This window comes from Hyaena hyaena, unplaced genomic scaffold (assembly GCF_003009895.1).
Source record: "Hyaena hyaena isolate Hyena2069 unplaced genomic scaffold, ASM300989v1 scaffold_1977, whole genome shotgun sequence".
NCBI classification, from domain to species: domain Eukaryota; kingdom Metazoa; phylum Chordata; class Mammalia; order Carnivora; family Hyaenidae; genus Hyaena; species Hyaena hyaena.
In genome coordinates, this window is record NW_024082611.1 from 16793 (window position 1) to 31494 (window position 14702).

General features: G+C 56.0%; 1 protein-coding gene and 1 long non-coding RNA gene across 2 annotated transcripts; both read left to right on the forward strand.

Moving 5' to 3' along the window:
* Positions 1-2666: 2666 nt before the first annotated feature.
* LOC120227065 lies at positions 2667-3736 on the forward strand. The gene is made up of 3 exons (XR_005527164.1): positions 2667-2742; positions 2843-3040; positions 3628-3736. It is a non-coding gene; the product is annotated as an uncharacterized LOC120227065 (long non-coding RNA).
* Positions 3737-7671: 3935 nt separating this feature from the next.
* LOC120227064 (alpha-1B-glycoprotein-like) lies at positions 7672-11690 on the forward strand. The gene is made up of 8 exons (XM_039225213.1): positions 7672-7716; positions 7794-7829; positions 7930-8208; positions 8620-8892; positions 9176-9469; positions 10086-10382; positions 10870-11157; positions 11529-11690. The coding sequence occupies exons 1-8, from the start codon at positions 7683-7685 to the stop codon at positions 11534-11536; spliced, it is 1509 nt and encodes a 502-aa protein (XP_039081144.1). The 5' UTR covers positions 7672-7682; the 3' UTR covers positions 11537-11690.
* Positions 11691-14702: the final 3012 nt, after the last annotated feature.

Sequence of the window (14702 nt, forward strand, 5' to 3'; positions counted from 1 at the left end):
GACTGAAACAGGCTCCAGGCTCTGAGCTGGCAGTCAGCACAGAGCCCGACGCGGGGCTCGAACCCACGAACCGCGAGATCATGACCTAAGCGAAAGTCGGACGGTTAACCGACTAAGCCACCCAGGCGCCCCAGATGGGAGTGTTCTGAGCTGCGTGTGTGTAGTTTGAGATTCCAGGTTAACATTCATAGTTTTGTTTAACCTGAATGGCATCTTGATGCACATACTGTGTTTTCCCGGTAAACCTTATGAAGAGCTCAGAAAAAGCCACTGCTGTAGGGAGAGTAATGTGCTGATATGTTACAGCAGCCACAGGAAACCAATACACTGTCCTTCGTTTCTGCTTTTCTGTGTGGGCTCCATTCTCTGACAGGCTCTCCCTTCCCGGACGAGAAGGCTGCACCTGTACCCGCCGGCAGGTGCTCAGGGTCTAAAGTTCCACAGGAAACGCAACCCCTCATGGTTCAGGACAGATTCCCTGCCCCGTGACACCCGTAGGTCCAAGTGGGTCATCTGTGGATCCTGAGTCAATCCTGAGGGGCGAGGAGAATTGGATCCTGTCTACCCGAGTCATGCACCCAACCCAAACATTCGCCCAAACCCAAATTGAGAGCGGGGGGCAAGTGAGAGGCTTGTACTCAGAAAAAACGATTCCAGCTGGGACGTGCGGTCAGCCGCGCCCTCGGCCCCCACAGCCTGGGACCACTGAGGGAGAGGCCTTCCCGTTGCCCAGAGCCGCCCGTGAGTGGGCCGGCCCAGTGCGGTCGGGGTGGGGGTGTGCTCGCCAGGGAGCTGGTGGGCGCTGCTCGCTCTTCCGAGAGCCACTTAGGTCGTTTACTTGCGTAGCGTCCCTGCCTCCCGCCCGTTCATTCATTCACTCGTTTCTTTCACCCTCCTGCCCCGCCCGCTTTCCGGTTCCGCCCTTGTGAGCTGAACCGCGCTGTCCGGCGTCTCCTGATGCTTTTGTCGGTCTATTCACTCATTCATTCATTACTCCTGCCCTCCAGTTCAGCGCTTCATTCCCTAGGGCCCGCCAACATTCGTAACAACGTTCATTCATTCATTCATTCATTCACTCACTCACTCAAACCTCCTCCCCGCATTCCTGGTTCCCGCTTGCCAGCCTCTGCGTGTGTCTTCCCTGCGCCAGCATCTCACCTCCACTCTCACTCGCCCGCTGGGATTCGGGCCCAGCGCTTCCTGAGACCAAAACCCCGTTGGACTTCTGCTCAGCGTCCCTCTCCCCCCACTTCGTATTTTTTCATCCACTCCCCAATAGGCGAGAGCCCAGGCCTTGGGGTTTGGCGGGGGAGACACAAATAGTCATTTGTGACCCGTTGGATGAGAGCCCATTGTCGCGCGGGAGATGCGATCTGACTGGGGAGGTGGCCACAGACCTGGTGATTAGGCATTCTGGGGGGAAAGGTGGAGGACAAGGCTTTCAGGCAGAAAAAGAGCACAGAGGCTGAGTGTGAGGACGGTGGGAGACGCGAGCAGTGAAGACAATCTGGAGCGACCTTCAGGGATTTGGATACTATCCCAAAATGGGCAAACTCCCAGGCAGGGAGGCCCAGTTAGAGGGGACGGAGGGCTGGGCAGCTCTGAAGCATAGGTCCTGGCTGGAGGGATATGCCAGCCAGGCTCTATCCTCAGAAACGTGGAGCTCCGGAAGCGAAGTCTTCTGGTCCTTCAAGAAACAAATACCGATTGAAAAAAAAATTCTGATGGCTTAAAAAATAACACTTTTTTTGAGATAATTAGAAATTCACATCTGTAAGAAATAATACAGAGATCCTGTGTAGCCTTTACCTAGTTTTGTCCAATGGTAGCATTTTGCAAAACTACAATACAGCATGATAACCAAGGTACTCAAATGGATAGTAAGGATAATGTGCCAAGAGGCCCCGCGCGCGCGCCCCGTGCGGCCAGGCGGAGGGCCAGCGCTCCCACCCGCTCGTCGCCGCGCGCGTCCGCTCAGGCGCCAGGCCCCTCGCCCCGCGGCCGGCGGCGGAGGCTCCCGGGACGGCTCGGAGCGGCGGCAGCGCCGGCGCGCGCACTCCGGGGAGGGGCCTTCGTGCGCGCCTCGGTGCTCGTGAGCCGCCGGCCCTCCCGTGCGCCGCGTGTGCGCTGGGCCCTTCGGCCACCGCTCCAGCCTCGACGAGCCCCGGGAGCGGCCCGCGGGCGCCTCCCCGCCCGGACGCTGGGACGCCCCCGCCGGACTGCGAGGCTGGGGCAGCTCGGCCGCGCGCGACGCACAGGCCGCGGCCCCGCGTGGACAGCGTGCGCAAGAGCGCCGTCCGCGAGCCCGCCATCGTGCGCCGCGTGTGCCGGAGCGCAGGGGCAGCCGCGATGCGGGCAGAAGGCCAGGCTTTTGAAACCGCCCCTACGACGATGGCAGTTTCACAGGTGGCCTGCAGGGCCTGGCCGCACGCGGTGGCCGGAGGTGGTTCCCAGGGTGCCGTTGGTGGATTTCGGTGCCGGGGTGTGTGTGTCTGTGTGTGTGTGTGTGTGTGTGTGTGTAGAGGCCGCGAGAGTCGGAGGCTCCCACAGGCGCGGTGGTCTTGTCTCAGATCCCTGTGGGACTGAGACCCAGGGCCCAGTCCGCCGCCCAGGAGCCCCCTTCCCTGAGTCCCCTCCCCACAGCTGGATCCGAAGTTGCACAGCAGTTTTTCTCTTAAAGCCACGGGCGGGAAGGTCAGAGGCCTTGCGCTGGGGACCCTGGTGAGCAGCTGGAAGCCTAAGGTGAAGGGAAGAGTGGGGGTGGGGGCACTGCCCTCTGCTCTCAGCTGCTACCCCCCCCGCCCCCACACACCCCTACCACTTGCTCCTGTTCTCTCCACAGTAAAGGCCAGAAGTCCAGTTTCAATAATAGACCTGAGCAGCTGGAGCCACTTCTGGCTTGTCATGGACCCAGTATCAGGCCCCATACCCAGGGGCGGTACAGCCCCCCCCACCGGCCTTCCCGAGGGAGCAGGTCTCCCACCCAGTTCCTGCCTGACTGATGGGATTCTAGAAGGCAGAGCAGGGGAATACAAGCTGGGTGAGAGGCGGAGTGGTGGCCAGCAGGAAGGCGTCGGGAAGGGAAGGGAAGGGAAGTGCGAGAAGAAGGCAGCCTGGCCATGCTGGGCGCTAGGGTTTCTGGGCTCAGTGGGAGGCGGGTGGGGTGGGGTGGGAGCAGAGCACCCACAAAGCGCAGGGGCAGGGGCGGTCCTCGTTTCCAGCCAGGACTGACACCCTTCTCTGGCCTGGCCACCTCCACCTGGTCTTCACACGCCAGGATCAGCCTGACCTGCCCGGCTGTGGACGCTGCAGTCTCCCCTGGAGTCTGCGTGCTTGTCAGGCTTGCCACCTCCACCTCCATTTTGGGGAGCCTCTTTCTGCCCTTGGCTGCCACTGGGGGTGCTGTGCTTCCTCCTGCTCCTGGGGCTCCTTGCTGGGAGGCAGCCTCCAGCATAGGCTCCTGAGAGAAGCAGGGAGAGGGGGTGCGTGGGGCCCCCTTCCCGGCTTGGAGTGGAGCCCTAGGGAGGACCCGGATTGGCCAGAGGACTCCCAGCTGACGAGCTGGCTGTCTGCCAGCGTAGCAGCATCTAGTCACAAGGGTTGCTGAGACTGTGGTGCCATATCCAGCCCTTTGCAGGGACTCCTCCACCTGTTGGGAGGCTTCACGTCTGGACCCAGGGGTCCAGACAGGAAACAGAAACCACACTGGATGTTTCAAACAGAGGGCATGAAGTCAGGGACTTGACTGTGCAGGTTTTGCAAAGCTCAGAGAGCAAAGGCAGGATGTTGCACACACGCAGAGATTCATACTGGCAGGCAGCTGCTACCACAGAGAGGGCTGGAGAAACCCAAGGGAAGCAGCGGTGACTTCAGTGTCCTGGAGCCAACAGGCAGGTGTAGCCAGGTGAAGTCAGGAGTAACAGAAGAAACTCGCAGGATTCCCCGTCACAGGCTGCCAGCTTCATCTACAGACCTCTGACCTCTGACCGGATCATGCTCCTGCCTGCCTTTGCGCAGCCCTGTGGCCAGTGGACTAGAGCCAGGGTTTGGTGGCTTCTGCTCTGCTGCTCTATCTGACTGCAGGCCCTCGTCTGGGTGCCAGAGTCCCGGCAACACCTTCCGGCCTTGGCACGACCAGAATGACCCTTGGCCTTCTGCATGGAAAGCCTCCCCCACCCGCCCCAGCTGGAACATGCAGCCTCTTCGAAGTCTGGGGTTGGAACCCGGGCAGGGAGCGTTCAGCGGCTGCTCAGCAAATGTGGAAGGGAAACCAGACAAGGGGTGTCTCACTGCTCCCCCGCCTACTCAGCAGAAGCCAAAGACCACGCACTGGCCACCAGGCCCAGGGCCGCAGAGTACGAATCTGGGGTTCTCCCTTGTCCAGCAAGAGAGGGGATGCAGAAATGAATACAAGAGAGGCTCCTGTCTATGGGGAGACAGGAGCCCTAAGTAAAGGTCCTTTCTTCTTATTTATTAGGATAAGAAGGCTTACATATGGCAGACGTGCAGAAAGAAACAAAACAGTAATCATTAAATCATGTGTTAGATAAAAAAGGTTTTTGTGGGTAGGTGGTGTTAGAGCTTAGGGTAAAGACAAGTCAACATCTGGATGTCAAGCAGACGACCATTTCCTGCAGACACCGTGTCTGTTATCTAACTTTTCTAAGGACTAAGGTAAATGGAGTATGCTCTCCTGGAAATGGTAAGTTGCTCGGGATTCCATTAGGACCTATATATCATTAGTTGTTCTCAGACACTTTCATCCTGTCCAGGGGTTTTCAGCTCTATGCTGTGTTCTGCTTAGTGACTAGGCTTGGGTGCTTTCACCCTGCAGAGGCTCTGTGCTTTGTTAACCCACTGGTGTAGGCGTAGAGAATTCTTAAACTTCTTTCCCACAGCCCCACATGGCTGGGCTTCATGAGGGCTCTGAGCTACCCCGCTAGCCCTCTGCGCTTTGCCTGCCCAGCTCCTGCGGTTGCCACGTGGCTTCATGGCTCATCCTGCCTCACAGCCTTTACACTGGCAGTTCCCTCTGTCCAGAACACTCCTCCCCCAGTTACCTGCAGGACTCAACTTTCTGGCCTTGTTCAGATCTCTGCTCCCCAGGAAGCCTTCCCTGACCCTCCAATGTCACATGGCCCCTCCGCCCCCCACTTTCCACCACATCCTTGAGGTTCAGGTTCTTCCCAGCAACTACCCTCTGCATTCTCCATCTCCCTGGCCAGCCTGGGCTTCGTGCGGGCAGAGCGTGGGCCAATGTTCTCCCACTGTCTTCTCTGTGTGTGGCATACGGGAGATGCTCAATAAATGCTTATGGAATGAACAGGAGCAGAAGGAGCCAGGTTAGGCGCAATGTGAGAGCAAGGAGGCTTCCATGGGCCTGCAACCTAGTGAGAGAGCCTGGGCTGGGAATTCAGGGCGCAGACTACATCTCCAGGGATGGCAGGACTCCTCAGAGGCCCAGTGTGAGAGGACCCCGTTCTTACCCTCCCGTCCTATCCCATCAGGCTGTGCCTACAGAGAAGAGGAGCTGATAAAGAGATAGGGAGAAGGGGAGGCCATGGGGAGAGAGAGAGAAATGGAGGCCATGGGGAGATAGAAAGAAGGGGAAGCCTTGAGGAGATAGAAGGGGAGGCCACAGAAAGAGGGGGAGGCCTGGCCTCTGGACAGTGGGCTACAGCCACACCAGTGACCACAGGTGGCTTGGACAACTGTCCACAGCCTGAGCACAGGCTTTGGAGTTGGGAGGTGGGCAGAAGCACCAATTTGAACCCAAGGTCCTTGTTGCAGATGGGACTCCAAATCCATAGTGGATCACACATCAATGAATCACACATTACTCAATGAAGGAGAACCAACTAACAGCTCCCAGAAAAAGCCAGATGCACCTCCAGGAGGCCACATAACCTCAACCATAGAATATCCAGACACAGGGGCACCTGGGTGGCTCAGTTGATTAAGCATCTGACTGCACCTTAGGTCATGATCTCACAGTTCTTGAGTTCAAGCCCTGCCTCTGGTGAGCTTGAGCCCACCTAGAGTAAACACAGGCCCTGGTTCAGGTGAGCCCCAATTCTGTCTCTCTACCCTCACTCACTTGTGCCATCTCTCTCTCAAAAAAAAAAAAAAAAAAAAAAGATTATCCAGCGATAGCCAGACTCCACCAGGATCCTCAAGCCTGAGGAGGGGTGTGAGGAGGAGGGGCCAGGCTGGGCCCCGTAGGGCAGAGCTCTGCATCCCTGCAGAGAATAGGGTCCCTGCAGCCTTCAGCTTTTTCGAGATGAGGGACTGTGCAGACAGGAAGTAAGCAGGACAGGCCCCCGCCTGGCCTCCTTTTCCGCACATCTAACACAGGGTGATAGTTATCCCACTACTGCCCAGTACTGTCCCAGGGCGCACAGAACCCTGAGAACCACACGGTAATAGGCACCTCAGTTTTTATTATTTAGTTTTATTTTATTTATCACTTATTGTTTTATTATAAATTATTAATTTTATTGCTTTTACCTTGTTTTACTTATTAGTAACTTTTTTATACCATTCTATTTATTTTACTTTTAATTTTATTTATTCATTTACATATTATGTCGATGCAAAATGAACAAAATTAAAAAATTTTTTAATGTTTTTTTTTTTTTAATTTTTGAGAGAGAGAGAGAGAATAGCAGAGCGGCAGAGAGAGAGGGAGACACAGAATCTGAAGTAGGCTCCAGGCTCTGAGCTGTCAGCGCAGAGCCTTAGGTGGGGCTCAAAACCGTGAACTGCGAGATCATGACCCAAGCAGAAGTTGGACACTTAACTGACTGAGCCACCCAGGCACCCCAAAAATATTTTTTCAAGAGAAAGGAAAATAATTTTATGCAAGCCCAAGTTGGTGCCCAAGGTACCTGGTCTTCACAAAGAAGAGTGTGCTCCAGGGAAGGAACATTGGTTACATATGTCTTTTACATAAACAGTTACAAATCATCACGATGAAAGACATTCCAGAAAGTTACAGACGTTATTTTATGTTTTTAGTATGTGCGAGACCCAGGCCATATGACTTTAATCATGGGACCCAGGGATGGTTTGTCTTTTTTCTTTCTTATCTTTGTGTTTGGATGCTCCTTTTTGTCTTGTTGTTTAACTGTTTTTTGTTTGTTTTGTTTTAATGAAGCAGACCACAGTGTGTGCTCAGGACAGAAAAAGAGTCCATGCTTTGAGGTTTTGTGGAGTCATTTTGATCTTGATAAATGTTCAAGATAGCTTCCCTGGGAGCCCTGGAGCAGGGCCTGCAAACACTAAAAGTTGAAATTATCCTTTATCATTTATTACATATTACATTATTTGTTTTAATTTAATTTTTATTTTAAAATTATATTTCTCATATTTTCATTTAAGTAATTTCATTTATTAATTTTATTTGTTATAGTGTGCTATTTTATTATATATATTAAATAATCATTTTTATTATTTATTACTTAGTTTATAAATTATGCATAATTATTGATTATCCTTATTGATGAGGCTCCCAAGGCTCTGGACTTTTGCCCTTTGTCCCCACCACTTGCAGGTCCCCCTCCCCCCATCCTCTGGTCCTCTGGGAAGGACAACAAACAATAGGGTCAATGTCCTTTGCCGCCACCCCCTTGCTGGGCTTTATCACCCCAGACACTCACTGGCTAGAGCGACTGGTGGCCATCATGTCCTTGCTTGGGGTCTTCCTGATGCTCTGGGGTGAGGTGGCTGGGGACTTGGGGCGGGAAGGAGTGGGAGGGATAGGAATTGGGGCCTCACAGGTTTGGTCTCTGCAGGTCTCTCTCTGGCCCCAGAGACCAAGGCAAGTCCAGGTGAGTCTGGGTCGGGTCCTGGGGATGGCGGGCACAGGCAGAGCGGAGCCTCTGTCCTGGGACCCAGCACTCACCAACCCCCCACCCCCACCCGGTGCAGTAATAGAGACCCGGCCGAACCTGTGGATAGAGGCCACATCGCTGCTGGAACCCTGGGCCAATGTGACACTGACGTGCCAGGCCCGATTGGGGACCACAGACTTTGAGCTCTTCAAGGATGGGGTAACCCAGGAACTTGTGCACCTTGGCTTCCCTGCCATGGAGCACCGGTTCCCCGTAGGAGCAGTGACAAATGACACCCGGGGCCTCTACCGCTGCCGCTCTGGCTTGCACAGTGGATGGACAGAGCTGAGCAACCTCCTGGAGGTGACTGGCACAGGTGAGCAGGGACTTGCACGGGGCAGTGAGGCAGTGGGGACGGGGCTGCTGGGGAGGCCTCAGCCCTCCACTCCTCGCTCTCCTGGCCCCACTTTTCTGGCATGGGGGGGACTGGCATGTCACCTGACATCTCTGACCCTGTTTCCTCATCTGTAACGTGAGGAGGATGTTCCCACTGACCCCAGAAGCTTGTGAGGAATGAGTGAGTGAGTCCTCAGACAGCGCTTGGGACAAGCCCAGCACACTTCCCGTAACAGATTTGTTGCTGTTTCGTACCCCCCCCCCGTCCCCTCCAGCAATGCCTCCCATCTCCCTGGTTCCACTCACGTGAGCGTGGAGGGCCAGGTCTGGCTGGGCCACCCCTGTCCCCCAAGTCCCGCAGAAGCGCCCACTGCCCCTGCTCCCCCTGCAGAGAGCCTGCCCCCTCCTCGGCTCTCGGCCACGCCTGTGTCCTGGATCACACCCGGCCTGGAGACGAAACTGCTGTGCCAAGGGGCATTTCGGGGTGTGACCTTCCTGCTGAGGCTGGAAGGCGATGACGAGTTTCTGGAGGTGGCTGAGGCCCCTACCCACGTGGAGGCCGCCTTCCCGGTGCATCGGCCTGGCAGCTACAGCTGCAGCTACCGGACCCACGCAGCGGGTGCAGCCTCTGAGCCCAGCGCTCCTGTGACCGTCAAGGAGCCCGGTGCGTGTGTCCGCCGTCGCAGAGGCCTTGCTGGGCTAGGAAGCTTCTGGAGGCCAGAGCTTTGTTGACCTTGAGCTGCAACCCTGCATCCCCTTGCCCAGGACTGGGTCTGGGAAACAGGGGTCCCACGGTTGGGGGGATCATACCCGGCTCCACACTGACACCTCCAGGCGGCGCAGGGCCTGGGGACGGTACATGAGGGAGGGTGGTGTCGGGCCCCCACCCGGAGGGCAGAGATCCGCGGGAGCAGGTGACGCCGCCCCAGCGACTCCCTTTCTTGCAGGCGCACCGTTGCCGCCCAGGCTGAGTCTCAGGGGAGGCTCGGTAGCCATGATACACCCGGATTCCCCCCCGACGTTCATCTGCATGGCGCCCCTACGCGGCGTGCACTACCAGCTGAGGCGGGGCGAGGAGGTGCTTGAAGTACCCAGGATCGCCGTCAGCTCAGACAGCAGCTTTTTTGAAATGAAGGCGGTGGCTCTGGGCGACGGTGGCTTCTACACCTGCCGCTATCAGCTGCGTGGCCAGCAAACCTGGTCCGCGGACAGTGAGCCCGTCGAGATGCTGCTCAGCGACGGTAAGCCTGGCGGCCGCGGGCCCGCCGCTGCGCCTGGGGGCGAGAGGGCGACGGCGCCCCCCTCCGGGGACGGGGAGCGGGAGGGGAGACCCGGGGAAGGGCCCCGCGGCACTGAGGGCTCTGGCTGGGGCCCGAGCCGGACTCCTCCGCCCGTCCTCAGTTTCGCCAGCTGACGATAGGACGATGAACTGGGCCACCCAGGGACCCCACGAAGAATAACAGGGTCGACATGCAAGTCCCGCACGGGGCACGCAGGCGCCGCCTCCCCGGGGTGCCCTCCTGCCTCCCGGCTCCGGGGCAGGCGCTCGGGGCCCTGGAGCCCTGCTTGTTGAAGGCCGGCAGGCGGGGGCCGCAGGGGCTGCCGAACCCGCACCCAGAGCGTCGACCCCGAGAGAGGGTTCAGGCTGGAGGCGGAGCGCGCGTGCTCCTGGGACGGCGCTCCCTGAGCTCCCCTTCCCCACGTCTGTGTTTATGGACAGACAAATGAGTAAGGAACAGTGTAGGAGCGCGCGCGCGGGACGCGGGGGTGTCGGGAGCGAGAGGCGGCGGTAAGCCGAGGGCGGCGCCGGCGGGTCAAGCCCCTCGGCGCCCGGGTCAGCCCGCGTCCTCCCCGCAGAGACGCTCCCGGCGCCGGAGCTCTCGGCGGAGCCCGAGGCTCTGCGGCCCGCGCCCGGCGCGTCCGTGCAGCTGCGGTGCCTGGGGCCCCGGGCCGGCCTGCGCTTCGCCCTGATGCGCGAGGACCACGGCCAGCGCTACGTGCGCAGTGTCCTGAGCCCCGCGGGCACCGAGGCCCGCTTTGAGCTGCGCGACGTCTCGGTGGCGGACTCGGCCAACTACAGCTGCGCCTACGCGGACACTGCGCCCCCCTTCGCGGGCTCGGCGCCCAGCGCGCCCTTGGAGCTACGCGTGGACGGTGAGCGGCCCGGGCCCGCGGGCGGAGCAGGGTGCGGAAGGGAAGCGCTCGGGGCTTCGCACCCGTGGGACTCTGGCGGCGGGGCTCCCACACACGCCTCGCATCTGGCTCACTTCCCACGCTCGCCGCCCGCAGCGCGGTTCCCTGCGCGCGTCCTTCCTCCGCCTCCCGCGTCCTGGGGTCCCGAGCGCCAAGTGCTGGGAGACCTCGGGGCAGCCCGGGATCAGGCCCGGGTCTAGGGACCGTGCAGTGTCCTGGGGAAGGGGGTGACGCGGCGCACGATAGGAGGAGCCGTGTGTGCCCGGGACGGGGAGAGGGAAGACAGGCGTGTGAGAACAGGGCAGCAGCCTGGCGGAGGCCTGGGTGGAGGGGGAGGCAGGGAGGCAGGGGACGGGTGTGCGCGGTGGGTGTCGGGGGCGTTGGAGGGTAGGCGGCGGCTGCTGCCTGAGGGCGGGCCTCGCGTGACTGAGCCGCCTGCTCCTCCCAGGGCCCCCTCCCAGGCCCCAGCTCAGGCCCCTGTGGAGCGGGGCGGTGACTCCGGGCCGCGATGCGGTCCTGCACTGCCAGGGCCAGGTGCCGGACGTCACGTTCGAGCTGCTGAGGGCCGGCGAAAACGAGGCTTTGACCAAGACCTTCACCACCCACCGCTCAGCAGACCTTGTGCTGACCTACGTGGGGCCCCAGCACGCGGGCAACTATACCTGCCGCTACCGCAGGTGGGGGCCCGATGCCTTGGTGTCCGAGATGAGCGAGCCGGTGGAGCTCCAGGTTGCAGGTGACGTGTTCCTCTGGCCTGTGGGTTCTGTGAGCTGCTTCCTCCTGCTGGCCTTTGCCCAGGTTGCGCCCTGTGCCAGGACTGCCCCTTCCCTGCACCTCCTCCCAGCAAGTTAGGTGTGTGCCTCCTCCACTCTGGTTGCAGGGAAATCCCAGGCAGGGAAGCAAAACAAGGAAAGGCCCGGAAGCAGAGTGGTTTGGTCAGCCTGAGCACCGGGAGGGAGGCCGAGGGGTGGGAGAGCTCTTGGCTGGCGGCTGACCTGGCTACTTCCTTCCTGCGAGGCCTCAGTGAAGTCTGCCCTGATTTCACCAGGGAGGAGCATACCTGATGCTTCCGTCCCCTCCCATTTCTCTTCTGTCAAATTTGTCTAGGAGGCTGATCCAGCTGCAGACTCGGGCTCCTTGGCAAGTACTTGCTCTCATCTGGCGCTGACCCCTCATGCTGCGGCTGGAGGCTGGACTCCCCCTGGGGGTGGTGGAGGACTGTCCCTCATTGCTCCTGGGAATCAATAAATGTGAAGAGAGACTTTAAAAGGTGTCCTTGCTAATATAATCCTGGGACGGGGGCTGGAACCCAGGACATGGGGAAGTGGGCAGGGATCTTGTGTCCTGAAGGTGGAAGGGCTCCGGGTTGGATCCTGAGGGAGAAGGGGCCAAGGATTGGCACCGGGTCCGTATTTTTCAAGATCATGTTTTGCTTTCTTCCATCAAGCTGCCTCCTACTTCCCAGGCACCTCTGCCTGTCCCCAGCAGGTCTGGGTAGGTAGCTTTGTTGTGCCCGAATCACGAGTCCCCAGTGACCTCAGAAGCCAATACGGATGCAGGAACAAAAGGGTCTTTATTACAAGTTCGAGGAGGGTCTCACCCGCCTACCGACACAGCAGCAGCAGCAGGGGGGAGCCCCGAACAATAGTGAGCAGGGTTTTTAAGGGGTAAGGGATGGGGGTGTTACAGTACATATGTTGTACACCAATCACATTTATATAACACCCTGGCAACAGCTTCAACCATTCAGTACCTGTGAGGTGTCCGTTACTTTTGGCAGAGCCCCAATCATGGCCCTCTGAGACTCCTTTGAAAATGACCCATTATGAGGTGAGTTAGGCATGGGGGAGCAGCCCTTGTCTCAGCCCGCAGGAATGTTATTATCCTCCTCCCATTGGCTAATTGGGGAGGGGTTTCAGCCTTGAACAATCTGCAGGGTGGTTTGTTTTTTGTTTTTGTTTTTTTTATAGACTGTTGCTATGTGCAGCCCGAGGTTGCTTTTAATGGGGGGTCTCAATTTTAAAATGGCATTATTTAGGCTCTTCAGCTTGAGTCTCCAGAAATACTCAACGCCACCTTGACAGAAGCGGTCCCCACACTGGAAAGCTGCTAGAGAGATTGTGTTTAGTAGTTTTGTCTTCTGGGCTCAGTGGCCATCAGGTGGTGGTGCTGGACTCTGTCCCTAGCCACAGGCTAGGTCTATCACATTGGAACTTGAAACTGTTGGAGGGGTGGTACCCTCTCTGTTCTTTCCCAAGTCCCCTCAGATCTACAGCCCTTTGCCTGACCCAATACCCCTTGGGACCATTTTATTGCCCATCCTCTGTCTAGAGCTCGGCACTCAAGGTCCTGGCATACTAGCAGGTGTGTATTAACATTATCAACTAATATTTGATAAATTGTGTTAAAGGAATTACCTATCTCGTTTAAGTGGTCTGATTTACTGGTATAGAGTTGTTCACAATATTCATGGATTCTGTTAATGCCTGCAGTGTCTGTAGTGATGTGACCTCTTTCATGTCTGATATTGTCGTCCAGTCTCCTGCCTTTCCCCCCTCTGTCAGTCTAGCTAGGGGGGGTTATCAATTGTATTAATCTTTTCAAAGAAGTAATTATTAGTTTTTGAATGTGTTCATTTTTTCCTATGGTCTCTTTTCTACTTTGGGGATCTCTACTTGTATCATTATTATTCCCTTCCTTCTATTTACTTCCTTTTTTAAAAAAATTTTTTGAGAGAGAGTGACAGCATGAGAGGGGAGGGGCAGAGAGAGGGGGGTTAGAGGATCTAAAGTGGGCTTTGCACTGACAGCAGCAAGCCTGATGATCTAAGTCTGCTGGGAGCCGCACAGGCCTCACTGGATGACGTCACAGTGAGGAAATGGCAGCGTTTGCACAGCTCCTGCCATGAGAAATGAAAACTGGTATCTCCTTCTGCTACTACTGGCCCATGTTGGAAATGAGCCTGCTGCTACTGACCAGGCCTCACAAATGTCCAAATCAGACCGATATTCCCCACACAGATTCCTCATAAGGAAAAGCATATTCCTGCCTTTTCCAAAGAGATTTTAGATAAAAGCACAGTGGATGATTGTCAAAAGGCTCTTCCTATGGGCCTTGCAGATCCAAGACTTAGATATTAAAGGGGGTTAAGAACACAAGAGTTACGGTTGAGTCTGGCTCTCAGACAAAGAGCCTAATTTAGAGTTAAGGACAGATATCCACCCCCACCCAATTGTTACTGCTTGGAGCACCGACCCCCGAGGGATCTTTGTTGATCAATATTTGGAATGACTTATTCTGGCCTTGAATATTCTGATTGCACCCTGTGAAGGAACCTATTGTAGGAACTTCTTTTATGATTATGGGAGCAAATATTGTGTTTCCTAAAAGACCTGTTTTTCTTAATACTTCTCCTTAAGCAAACAAGCTATTGACACCTGCTCACAAAGAACAAAATTCACCCTTTTTATGCTAAAAACATTGTCTTGTATGCTAAAGATACCTTCCTTCCCCATAAAATAAGCATCAAAATCACCTACCTCAATCACTATTGATAAAGGTTATGCATGAGTCTTCTCATGTGTAACCAATCTATGTTCTGGGAAATTCTTACTTATCAAAGAAATTTGTCATCAGAAATCATTGTCTAAGGCAAATGCCACTTTTGTGCCGTTCCCCAAACACTTAATTATAAAATAAAGTTGATCCCCAGTCAGAGCAGAGATGCCTGCCTGGTGATCAGAAAGAATCTCGGGGCTCTCTCACCGACACCGTCCATCCTTCAGGGACCCCTGGACCAGCTGGAGCGGGTCTCCAGCATAAGCCGAAGTCGGATGCTCAACCTACTGAACCACCCAGGCCTCCCTCCTTCTACCTACTTACCTCTGAATTAATTTGTTCTTTTTCACTTTCTTCAGATGAAAACATAGATCATTGATTTCTTGGGGGTAAACACCAGTAACAGTTTATTATTGGGCTTAAACACAGTTTAAATAATAGGAAAATACTTTGTACGTAAAATGATTGGCAATAGGGGCACCTGGGTGGCTCAGTCAGTTAAATGGCTGACTTCGGCTCAGGTCATGATTTCAGTTTGGGAGTTCGAGCCCCATACCGGGCTCTCTGCTGTCAGCACAGAGCCTGCTTTGAATTATCTGTCTCCCTCTCTCTCTGCCCCTCCCTTCATGCTACTTCTCTCTCTCAAAAATAAATAAACATCTAAAAAAAAAAACAAGAAAAAATAGTGGGCAATATTTAAATATTGGCAACTTCATCAGTTAT

What these genes read in the sequence shown, in the direction of transcription:
- LOC120227064 (XM_039225213.1), top strand. Translation starts at nt 7,683, where the DNA reads ATGTCCTTGCTTGGGGTCTTCCTGATGCTCTGGG. An exon ending in CCTGGAGGTGACTGGCACAG is followed by an intron (nt 8,209 to 8,619) that starts GTGAGCAGGGAC and finishes CTCCCCCTGCAG; the next exon opens with AGAGCCTGCCCCCTCCTCGG. An exon ending in TGTGACCGTCAAGGAGCCCG is followed by an intron (nt 8,893 to 9,175) that starts GTGCGTGTGTCC and finishes CCTTTCTTGCAG; the next exon opens with GCGCACCGTTGCCGCCCAGG.